Below are 12280 nucleotides of genomic sequence, written 5' to 3'. Positions count from 1 at the left end.
AAGCCACTTCATCTCCTTTTTCCTGTAACAAGGTCAGTGTTACAGCCAAGGCAGTAGATTTCATCAACATAGCTAGTTTCTCCCAAGTACAGTCCATTTTAGACTATACACACATTGAGAGCACTACATCAGAACACAGCTGACTTTAATCATAGAAAGATTTTCCATTTGGTCAACGTCCAAATCAGCTGCAATCATCGCAACCACATCTTACAAGTTTGCATTAGATAGCCTAGAAGATGCCACAATCAAGGATAACTCTCATGTTCCTGCTTCATTTCAAGGGCTAGATGCCTTACATGAATGTTGGTGGCAGACAAGACTGCTCTATAAGTCCATGAGGTAACCTGCAAGCATAGGCACATTGCAGCCCATTCTTCCACCAGGGGCATCGGGGAGCAGATGACAGGCATACATGAGATGAGATTCCAAACTACGGAATCATCTGGGAGTGGAATTGGTATCCACGCTGGACAGTGTGCCACATAATCCTAGCATGAGTGCTCCACACAACTATAACAGGCAAAGAAGGGAAGTGATGAACACTGAAGAGCTGGAAGAATGGTAAACTTATGAAGATGACAACACCATTAACGAGGAGAAACATCATTCTCACTATCATAGAGCAGTGCAACAAACCAAAAAGGACTTAACTGGTTCTTAACCAATAGATCTGATTTCAATGAAATCAGTATTCATATACTGTAAATTTATGACTGTTCAAAAGGCAAGTGGCCCATTTAGTATCAAAAGCAATGAAGATTTTTTTCCTTCTTACTTCAACTTTTCCTGCTGTTTTATATAAGTTAATATTAACATCTGATTGAAGGCTTTACAACTTCTGATGCTCCCACATTCAACAATGATAAGATGTAAGGTAAGAGCAGCATTCCTTCACAGGTTTCTAACATTATATGATGTTAAGGATGTGGATCCTCTGTAGCTTCATTCTTGTATGTGCAGCTAAAATGACAGTTAATCAGACAAGTAATAACATAAATATCACTATCTTTGCAAATGTGCGACTAATGTATCCTCAGAAGACTTTCATTTCCTCTGCCTTTCTTCTGTGTTTATGAGTAGTCTAGGAGTCTGCAGGTGAATGTAGATTGCCTCACTTTGGAGCCTGTCAGCATTGAAAGTTGGGCAGACCACTCCAAGGTGCTATTCACGTCCAGAAGTACCACACATGCTGATTGTGCACTGGCCAGATGTAGCCTCACCCTCCTCAGATTGAACTTCATCAGGCTGAGGGTCACAGGCAGGATGGAGATTGAGGGACTGCAGATCTCTGGAGCATCCTGAGAGGATGTTTCTGGATAGCCTGTGTGTGGTTCCTCCTCCAGCTGGGTGCCTATTGGCATCACCCTTACGAGGAAGGGACACCTAGAGGAAGGTCGTAATCTCTTATCTCCTGCTGTCTCACTATTGGTATGGACTGCCAATGGTTAAAGTGATGGAGTCTGCATGCATCTCCACCAGCCAATGAGCATTCAGCTGGATCTGGCTGTGCATGAAAACTCCAACCTGTCCATAGAGATAGCTGACATACATGCTGGAGCCAGGATGGTTTGCATTGCTCCTCCAAACATTTATCCAGTTTTGCAAGCTTCTCCAACTAAGCTTCTTGTTGATCCTCTAGCTTTTTGTGAATTTTAATGACGTTGTTAATAGCTAACACCATAGGGTCCTCTCTGCTTGGGACTGAGCAGTCAATGATTGCCAGCCACCTGTGAAGACGTGCCAGTGAAATGCTCACCAAATGTGTTCCTGACACTAATCTAACTAAAGTACCAATCGAGGTGTCAGTATCTGAGCTGGTGGAGGCTGCAGGAAACATTTTTGCCAGTGCTTCCTCTGAGAAGTCTGTGACCTCTTGCTCAGAGGTGGAAGACAGAGTAATAACCTGAGGGCCTGGTCTTTCCATACTGGAGACTATATAAATGCCACCATGCAGAAATAATCCAGAAAGGGAGGGAGTCACAAAATAGGACTGGAGAATAGGCATGTTAAGAATGTATTTGCCGCGGTTGCAATGGGAGAGTAGTGTATTATATAGCAATGAATCTTATTTGATGGCTGGAACATGGAGGTCTCAGCATCCCTGCATGTGTGGTCATGGTTCTCTCCCATTAAGGCAAGGTATTTATCCTCTTGGAGGGGTGAACGTGGACACCTCATCACTAGTCTTGGCCCTTTCTGACTTATTGTGGACCATTCTGTCCCGGATTGAGACAAAAAGAGGGATTGAGTGAGATTGTAGGAGCTGGCACAGCTATTAACATTGATGCAGGAAAGGTGTCCCAAGTGAGTGAACAGGAAGTGCAGAGGCATACAAGGTTTGTAATGAGGTGGTTAAGAGCATTTGCGAGAAGATGTTGCATGAAAGGAGGTATTGCAAGAGCAGAATTAGAGTGAGTGTAAGGTCCCAGAGAGATGGTGGTGGTGGTGAAGTTTTTGTGAAGTGCAGAAGGTCACTGAGCTGTCTACAGCATTGCTGCACATTTCTTGGGGCCATGGACATCACACTGACACATGTGGCAATGATAAAGGCTGTTGCTCTAGTCACCTCCGGCAGTTCTGACAAAAGAGGAAGATCTTCTTGTGAAATAACCATCTACCAGGACATCCAGATCCCTGTTGGCAAAGCAAGGTGCTATTGGCTATCTGTGGGGAAATTCTTCACATAATGCAACTGTGACTGGCTCCTCCTGAAAACCAAATGTTTGAACTGGTGCACAGCTGGAATTTAAATAGGTGCCACCAGCAACAAACACAGAAGGTTCAAGCAACAGTGAGCATTTCTGCTGCTGGTGAATGCAAGGTAGAGGGAAAAGCCCCTTGGAGGTGTGGTCCATACATAACGGGTGAGCAACATAAAACTGCACTAGAAAACTTACTAGAGCTCATCGAGAGACACCCACTGTGAAATTAATGCTTAGCCAAACTTTGAGTAAAAGTCAACCAAAGTCAAGGAATGAAGAGTTTTTTTTTCTTAGTACAAGTAATGACAACTGTGATACTGCAGGGATCAGTGCTTGGCCCTTAGCTACTCACAACATGTTTATATCAATGATTTGGATGAGGGAATCAAATGTAATATTTCCAGATATGCTGATGACACAAAACTAGGTAGGATTGAGAGTAGTGGGGAGGATTTAAAAAGCCTACAGCAATTTAGACAAGTTGAGTGAGTGGGCAAATTAACAGCAGAAACAGAATGATGTGGATAAGAGTGCTGTTGTCTATTTCAATGACTGCATATTATTTAAATAGTAGTAGATTGGGAAGTGTTGATGTACAAAGGGATCTAGGTATTCCTGTACACTTTCTAAGAAGGCTAAAGAAATTCAGCATGTCCATAATGATTCTTACAATTTTTATAGATGCATCATTGAAAGCATCTTATCTGGATGCATCACAGCTTGGTAATGGCAACTGCTCTGCCCAAGAACACAAGAAATTAGAGAGACTTGTGAACACAGCCCAGTACGTCAAGAAAATGAGCCTTCCATCGTCTTAATAATTGGGGACTCGATAGTTCGGGGCACAGATAGGCGGTTTTGTGGGAACGAGAGAGACTCACGTTTGGTATGTTGCCTCCCAGGTGCAAGGGTACGTGATGTCTCTGATCGTGTTTTCCGGGTCCTTAAGGGGGAGGGGGAGCAGCCTGAAGTCGTGGTCCATATTGGCACCAATGACATAGGTAGGAGGAGTGCTGAGGATGTTAGACAGGCTTTTAGGGAGCTAGGTTGGAAGCTCAGAGTTAGAACGAACAGAGTTGTTGTCTCTGGTTTGTTACCCGTGCCACGTGATAGAGAGTCGAGGAATAGGGAGAGAGAACAGTTAAATGCGTGGCTACAGGGATGGTACAGGAGGGAGGGATTTCGGTATTTGGATAACTGGGGTTCTTTCTGGGGAAGGTGGGACCTCTATAAACAGGATGGTCTGCACCTGAACCTGAGGGGCACCAGTATCCTTGGGGGGAGGTTTGCTAGTGCTCTTGGGGGGGGGGGTTTAAACTAACTCTGCAGGGGCATGGGAACCCAGACTGTAGCTTTAGGGTGCAGGACCTGGAGTGTAGGGAGGTTAGGAATATGGCATCAATCTTAAAGGAGGGTGCCTGTAAACAGAAGAGTGGCTTGAAGTGTGTATACTTTAATGCCAGAAGTATACGAAATAAGGTAGGTGAACTCGCAGCGTGGGTTGGTACCTGGGACTTCGATGTTGTGGCTATTACGGAGACGTGGCTAGATCAGGGACAGGATTGGCTGTTGCAGGTTCCAGGGTTTAAATGTTTTAGTAGGGTCAGAGGTGGGGGCAAAAGAGGGGGGGGGTGTGGCTTTGCTTGTCAAAGATAGTATTACAGCGGTGGAAAGGAAGATGGACGAAGATTTGCCATCTGAGGTAGTTTGGGTTGAGGTTAGGAATAGGAGAGGTGAGGTCACCCTGTTAGGAGTCTTTTACAGGCCTCCTAATAGTCCTAGAATTGTTGAAGAAAGGATTGCGAAGATGATTCAGGAGAAGAGTGACAGTAATAAGGTGGTTGATATGGGGGACTTTAACGTTCCTGATATTGATTGGGAAAGCTATAGCTCAAGTTCGTTAGATGGGTCAGTGCTTGTGCAATGTGTGCAGGAGAGTTTCCTGACACAATATGTAGATAAGCCAACAAGAGGTGAGGCCATACTGGATTTGGTTCTGGGTAACGAACCAGGCCAGGTATTAGAACTGGAGGTAGGTGAGCACTTTGGGGACAGTGACCACAATTCGGTGATTTTTACTCTAGTGGTGGAGAGGGATAAGTGTGTACTACAGGGCAAGAGTTATAGCTGGGGGCAGGGAAATTATGATGCGTTGAGGCATGACTTAGGATGTGTGGATTGGAAAAGTAGATTCCAAGGCAAGAGCGTAATTGATATGTGGAACTTGTTCAAGGAGCAACTATTGAGTGTCCTTGATAAGTACGTACCTATCAGGCAGGGAGGAAAGGGTCGTGTGAGGGAGCCGTGGTTTAATAAGGAGTTGGAATCCCTTGTTAAATGGAAGAGGGCGGCCTTTGTAAAGATGAGGCGTGAAGGTTCAATAGGGGCAATTGAGAGTTATAAGGTAGCCCGGATGGACCTGAAGAGAGAGCTAAGAGCAGCAAGGAGGGGACATGAAAGGTCCTTAGTTGGTAGGATTAGGGAAAACCCTAAGGCTTTCTATAGGTATGTTAGGAATAAAAGAATGACTAGGGAAGGAATAGGTCCAATCAAGGATAGTAATGGGAAATTGCGTGTGGAGGCTGAAGAGATTGGGGAGGCGCTGAATGAATACTTTTCGTCAGTATTCACTCAGGAACAGGACATTGTTGTCGATATGAATACTGAGGCACGAATAAGTAGAATGGATGGCTTTGAGATATGTAGAGAAGAGGTGTTGGAAATTCTGGCAAGGGTGAAAATAGATAAGTCCCCTGGGCCTGATGGTATTTATCCTAGGATTCTCTGGGAAGCAAGGGAGGAGATTGCAGAGCCATTGGCCTTGATTTTTGTGTCCTCTTTGTCGACAGGAGTAGTGCCAGAGGACTGGAGGCTAGCAAACGTGGTTCCCTTGTTCAAGAAGGGGAGTAGGGATAATCCTAGTAACTTTAGGCCAGTGAGTCTCACTTCTGTTGTGGGCAAAGTCTTAGAGAGAATTGTAAGGGATAGGATTTATGCACATCTGGATAAGAATGATGTGATCAAGGATGGTTTTGTGAAGGGCAGGTCGTGCCTCACAAACCTTATTGAATTCTTTGAGAAGGTGACTAAGGAGGTAGATGAGGGGAAAGCGGTAGATGTGGTATATATGGATTTTAGTAAGGCGTTTGATAAGGTCCCCATGGTAGGCTCCTGCAGAAAATACAGAGATATGGCATTGAGGGTGAGTTGGAGGTTTGGATTAGGAATTGGCTCTCTGGAAGAAGACAGAGGGTAGTAGTTGATGGCAAAGGTTCATCTTGGAGTGCCGTCACTAGCGGTGTTCCGCAAGGATCTGTTTTGGGACCATTGCTGTTTGTCATTTTTATAAATGACCTGGAGGAAGGGTTAGAAGGTTGGGTGAGCAAGTTTGCGGATGATACGAAAGTCGGAGGAGTTGTAGACAGTGAGGAAGGATATGGCAGGTTACAGCGGGATATAGAGAAGCTGCAGAGCTGGGCAGAAAGGTGGCAAATGGAGTTCAATGTAGCTAAGTGTGAGGTGATTCACTTTGGTAAGAGTAACAAAAAGATGGGGTACTGGGCTAATGGTCGGATACTTGGTAGTGTGGAAGAGCAGAGGGATCTTGGTGTCCATGTACACAGATCTCTGAAAGTTGCCACCCAGGTAAATAGTGCAGTGAAGAAGGCATATGGCGTACTGGCTTTTATTGGTAGAGGAATTGAGTTCCGGAGTCCTGAGGTCATGCTCAGTTGTATAAGACTCTGGTGCGGCCGCATCTGGAATATTGTGTGCAGTTTTGGTCGCCATACTATAGGAAGGATGTGGAGGCACTGGAACGGGTGCAGAGGAAGTTTACCAGGATGTTGCCTGGTATGGTAGGAAAATCCTATGAGGAAAGGCTGAGGCACTTGGGGTTGTTTTCATTGGAGAAAAGAAGGTTTAGGGGTGATTTGATAGAGGTGTACAAGATGATTGGGGGTTAGATAGGGTTGACAGTGAGAACCTTTTTCCACGTATGGAGTCAGCTATTACAAGGGGGCATAGCTTTAAATTAAGGGGGGGTAGATATAGGACTGATGTTAGGGGTAGGTTCTTCACTCAGCGAGTCGTAAGTTCATGGAATGCCCTGCCAGTAGCAGTAGTGGACTCTCCCTCTTTATGGGTATTTAAGCGGGCATTGGATAGGTATATGGAGGATAGTGGGTTAGTGTAGGTTAGGTGGGCTTTGATCGGCGCAACATCGAGGGCTGAAGGGCCTGTACTGCCCTGTATTCTTCTATGTTCTATGTTCTGCTACACTTCCCGCTTCCTCAGGAAAGCAGCCAACATAGTCTCTCTTCCATTCAGCAAAAAATACAAAAGTGTGAAAACACATACCAACAGATTCAAGAACAGCTTCTTCCCCGCTATCATCAGATTTATGAACAGACCCTTCATACATTAGCATTCATCTTTCTCTACACCTTCTCTGTAGCTGCAACACCATATTCTGCAATCTACTCTATTACCCTGTTTACATATGTAAGATTTGGCTGGTTAGCACACAAAACAATATTCTTCACTGTATCTTGTACATGTGACAATAATGAATCAAATCAAATTAAAAATGGAGGTGCAGGAAGCAGTTAGGAAAACAAATGGTATGTCAATGTTCATTGCAAGAGGACTTGAGTAAGGCATGAGAAAGTCTTACTGCAGCCAAGCAGAACCTTGGTGAGACCACACCTGGAGTATGGTGTGCAGTTTTTCATAGAAGGAGTGCAGCAAAGGTTCACCAGATTGATTCCTGTGATAGATGGTTTGTTTCTGAAAACAGATTAGGAGTTTAGAAGAAATGAGAAGGGTCTCAAACTTTCTTTAGGGCTGGATGATATTTCCCCTGGCCAGGAAATCCAAAACAACAGTTACACTTTCATAATACGTTTGAGCCATTTTGGACTGGAAGGAGAAATTTCTTCATTCACCTGGTGGTGAACATGCAGAACTTTCTACCACCAAAGGAATTGGAGGCCACAATACTAAAAATATTTAATAGATAAATAAATTTCTAGAGGCTAGGGGTGTCAAGGAGTATGAGTGAGCGAGCAGAAGTATGGTATTAAGATAGAGAATTAGCCATGATCAAAATGAATGACAATGAATGCCCTGTTCCTGCATCTATTTTCTATGTTTATAATAGTCCTGTATCAATGACATTGCAATTCAGATACAATACCCATTACTGTTTACTTAATCCATTCCTCAACAACACTATTTTCAGTTTACAGTCTTTGGTCCATACAGAAAAACAACATTCACACAAATTAGCATTGCATAACTATATCTATAAATGTCAGCCCTTGATCTTGTTGCTTACATCACCAAGGCAGTCTTCCCTTTCCATGTATTTCTTCACATAAAACCAGATGCGGCTCTTGGTGAGCAGGTTTCCCCCTGTTGCTTGTTCAAACTTCTCATAGCTGCCATATTTCTTCAGTGCCATTTTCATTATTTTTATTGCCTATTGAAGAAAGAAGATTCTTTGACATAGATTTGTCAAAAATGGAACAGAATATGCAAGAAAATGGTTCCTTCTACCTCGGAGACAAAATGTCAAAATCTTACAGTTACCTGGTAAATGAAGCATGCATACCGACAAGAAAGCATTTCACTGAGTTTCAATTTTTTAACTCAATACTTACCACTTTATGCCCAAGCTAGGCAATATCAATGTAGACTGAAGGCTGTAAAAACAAAGTTGATACATTAACCACCCTCTTTCATTTCTGCACGACTGTTGGAATATAGGGAAACACAGTCAACTTGTTTTCATCAAGATCCTACAAATAGGAATGAGATAAATAACCAGTTGGCAGCCCTTTGGCAACATTGATTAATGAGCAACCCAAGGAGATGCAAAGTGTGATATAAATAAAAGCTATTTCATTACAGAGATTTCAATTTTTTAATATTTTATGCACTTTAAGTCACTACATAATAATTTCTAAGGGGCTCTAATGGATTGCTTGCAGCCAAGAGAGGATATTTATAATGGGAAAACCATATCTTATTTTTCCATCTTTTTCACTGTAGATTCTAACAGGAAAAGTGCTATTTCAAAAATTAAGGATTGTGAAATGAAATATTGTGTTTTTTGAAGCAGGCTACCAATGCTCACTGTAAGTGCTTTTTACACTGCTGCTTGCTAAAGCAGCGGGGGAGGTTACTTTGAGTGGGGTTGGTGCCAGGAGGTTTGCACTAAAGGAGATTTGTCTGGCAACAAGTAGCTAATTGGTCTGTGGAATAATAACAAGGTTTTGACAACAAAGGCTTTCTGCTGGCCAATCACCATATGATTTGTTCTCAGGTAGGCGAACAGTTATAGATGTGAATAAAATGGGTAGAACCTTTCTGACCTCTGGGAACGGAGGTGTTGTCCTTTTCTCTGCAACATAATATATCTAAAGCCTGAAGAATACCCATTTCCATCACCAATTGCTGAAAGCTGTTGGTTTTAACCAAAAAGTCAGAGACTTTACAAGTTGTGAACCAGTCAGTCTGTACTTTGTGCAAGCAAGTGAAAGTTCCTGAAGAAAAGTGATTGAGTTGCAACAAGTCCTGGCAATTTCAGTGAATTCAGACAGAGACCATTAACTTCCTTATTAGTTTTTCCCTCCAACCATACCAGCCAGCAACACTTCCTCTGGCAGCTCATTCCACACACTCACAACTCTGTGTGAAAATCTTTCCCCTTTCACCCTAAACCTATGCCCTCTAGTTCTGGACTCCCCGACACCAGGGAAAAGACTTTGCCTATTTATCCTATCCATGCCCCTCATAATTTTGTAAACCTCAGCCTCCAATGCTCCAGGGAAAACAGCCCCAGCCGGTTCAGCCTCTCCCTATAGCTCACATCCTCCAACCCTGGCATCATCCTTGTAATACTTTTCTGAACCCTTTCAAGTTTCACAACATCTTTCCCATAGGAAGGAGACCAAATATACAGTTGCCTAACCAATGTCCTGTACAGCCGCAACATGACCTCCCAACTCCTGTACTCAATACTCTGACCAATAAAGGAAAGCATACCAAATGCCTTCTTCACTATTCTATCTACAAGGTGCACTTCAAGGTGTCTTTGTTCAGCACACTCCCCAGGACCCTACCATTAAGTGTATAAGTTCTGCTCTGATTTGCTTTTCCAAATACCTTGTTGAACTTTGAGAGTCCCTATTCTATCCCTAGTTATCCTTTGTCATTAATGTATTTATAAAATCCCTTTGAATGCTCCTTAACCCTACTTGCCAAAGTTATCTCATGTCCCCTTTCTGCTTTACCCTTGAGTATATTCCTACTGCCTTTATACTCTAAGGATTCACTTGATCTTTGCTGTCCATATCTGACATATGCTTCCTTCTTTTTCTTAACCAAAACCTAAAATTTCTCTCATCATCCAGCATGCCCTACACCTACCAGCCTTTCACCCTAACAGGAATATACTGTCTCTGGACTCTTGTTATCTCATTTTTGAAGGCTTCCCATTTTCCAGCTGTCCCCTTACCTGCGAACATCTGCCCCCCCACCAACCAACTTTTGAAAGTTCTTGCCTAATAATGTCAAAATTGGCTTCCTCCAATTTAGAACTTCAACCTTTAGATCCTTCTCTATCCTTATATTAAAATTAATAGAATTATGGTTGCTGGCCCCAAAATGCTCCCCCACTGACACCTCCGTACCCTGCCTTATTTCCCAAGAGTAGGTCAAGTTTTGTACTTCTCTAGTAGGTACACACACATACAGTTTATGCCAAAAGGCCTGTAGGACTCTTTGACTCTAAGATATAATAATGTCATTCAATCATTGCTAGCAACATGGTAACAGTCATTAGGTCAAATCCCAACTATAAAACTGAACTCTGGCATTTTGTAGACTGGCACCAGAGAAATCAAGTTACCATAAAATTGTACAAACAGTGTTCTTTAATGGAAGGGAGCCTGCCAGACAAATTTGGTTTAGACTATACAGGATTCCAGTTACCTCCTAAAATAGGTGGTTGGTGGACAGTGAAGACGATTATCTCAGTGTACAACAGAACCTTGATAAGATGGGCCAATGGATGGCAGGTGGAGTTTCATTGTGAGATAAATGTCAGGCATTTTGGTAAAGCAAACCAGGGCAATACGTATACAGTTATTGGGCCCTGGGAAATGTTGCCGAACAAAGAGACCTAGGGGTGCAGGTGCTTAGCTCCTTGAAAGTAGAGTCACAGGTAGACAGGGTTGTGAAGAAGGTGTTTGGCACACTTGGCTTCATTAGTCAAGAGTTGAGACATTGGTGAGGCCATTTCCAGAATACTGAATACAATTCCTGTCATCCTTTTATAGGAAAGATGTTGTTAAACTTGAGAGGGTTCAGAAAAAATTGACAAGGATGTTGCTAGGACTGGAGGGTTTGATCTGTAGGGAGAGGCTCAAGAGGCTGGATAGGCTGGGGCTATTTTCTCTGGAGCATTAGATGTTGAGGGGTGACGTTATCGAGGTTTAGAGAATTATAGGAGGCTTAGATTGGGTGAATAGCAAAGGTCTTTATTCTAGGGCAGGGGAGTCCAATACTCAAGCTAACAGAAGAAAGATTTAAAAAGGACCCGAGGGGCATCTTTTTCATGCAAGGTAGTGCATGTATGGAACGAGCTGCCAGAAGTGGGGGAGGCAGATAAAATTAGAACATTTAAAAGGCTTCTGGATGGGTACATGGATAATAAGATTTTTTGAGGGATATAGGCCAATTGCTGGCAAATGGGACTAGATTAGTTTGGGGATGTCTGGCTAGTGCAGACAAGTTAGACCAAAGGGTCTATTTTCATGCTATGTAACTGTATGACTATGTATTTAAACTTTTAAAAATTCAATTGTGAAAGTAACATGACATTTTAATTAAGTAATTAGTAAATCCTGCTGGCTCTGTCCATACCCAAGAACAACTGTTTAGAGTCACAGGCACACTCAAGAGGAGGTTCTGCGAATTAGAATTTATATGGGAGCTTTTCCAAACATAGTGAGGTGTAACTGAACAATATTTGTCAGAACAGCTCCATCTAGTGATGATTAGTGAACAGGAATACAGTAGTCATTTTGAACTTGATCATATCTAATTACAGTTTTCAGTACAATTACTGCAATAGAAAAAAATATGAATTGCTAGATAGCAATAAAGCTCAATCTTGATTGCAATGTGCTAGGTAGTCAATATACAATCATGAAGCAATTAATCCATCTCTATCAGGTAGTTCACAAAGGAAAATCACAGCTTTGGCAACTATAGGTCTAGTCACCTGTTCCAGTTTAATTTAAGAAATTACTATATTTAATGTTGTATTCTAATAAGTTGTTTTCTGAATCTAACTTGCATTTAAAGACAAAACTATTCCTTAGACCTCTAAAGAAAAATAAAACAACTAAATCTCTGACTTTTTTAAAAAACTTACAGCTTTGTTTGTTGTCCATTCTTAATTCCCTTGAACTGAGTGACTTGTAAAGGCCATTTCAAAGGATAGTTAAAAATCAACCATTTTTGGTTGATTCACATATAGGCCAGATCAGGTAAGAACAACAGAT

General features: G+C 42.4%; 1 protein-coding gene across 2 annotated transcripts in view; it reads right to left on the bottom strand.

Annotated features, from left to right (window-relative positions):
* The window catches only part of matcap2 (microtubule associated tyrosine carboxypeptidase 2), a 48718-nt gene that overhangs the window by 22389 nt on the left and 14049 nt on the right, over window positions 1-12280 (bottom strand). For both annotated transcript variants that reach the window (XM_072560713.1, XM_072560712.1), the window contains exon 3: window positions 8044-8187. In XM_072560713.1, coding sequence (XP_072416814.1) covers window positions 8044-8187 — 144 coding nt within the window. The remainder of the gene's footprint in view (window positions 1-8043; window positions 8188-12280) is intronic.

Source organism: Chiloscyllium punctatum, chromosome 41 (assembly GCF_047496795.1).
Source record: "Chiloscyllium punctatum isolate Juve2018m chromosome 41, sChiPun1.3, whole genome shotgun sequence".
Taxonomy (NCBI): Eukaryota; Metazoa; Chordata; class Chondrichthyes; order Orectolobiformes; family Hemiscylliidae; genus Chiloscyllium; species Chiloscyllium punctatum.
The sequence above is the reverse complement of the archived record's forward strand: the minus strand, read 5'-3'. Positions and strand labels throughout refer to the sequence as shown.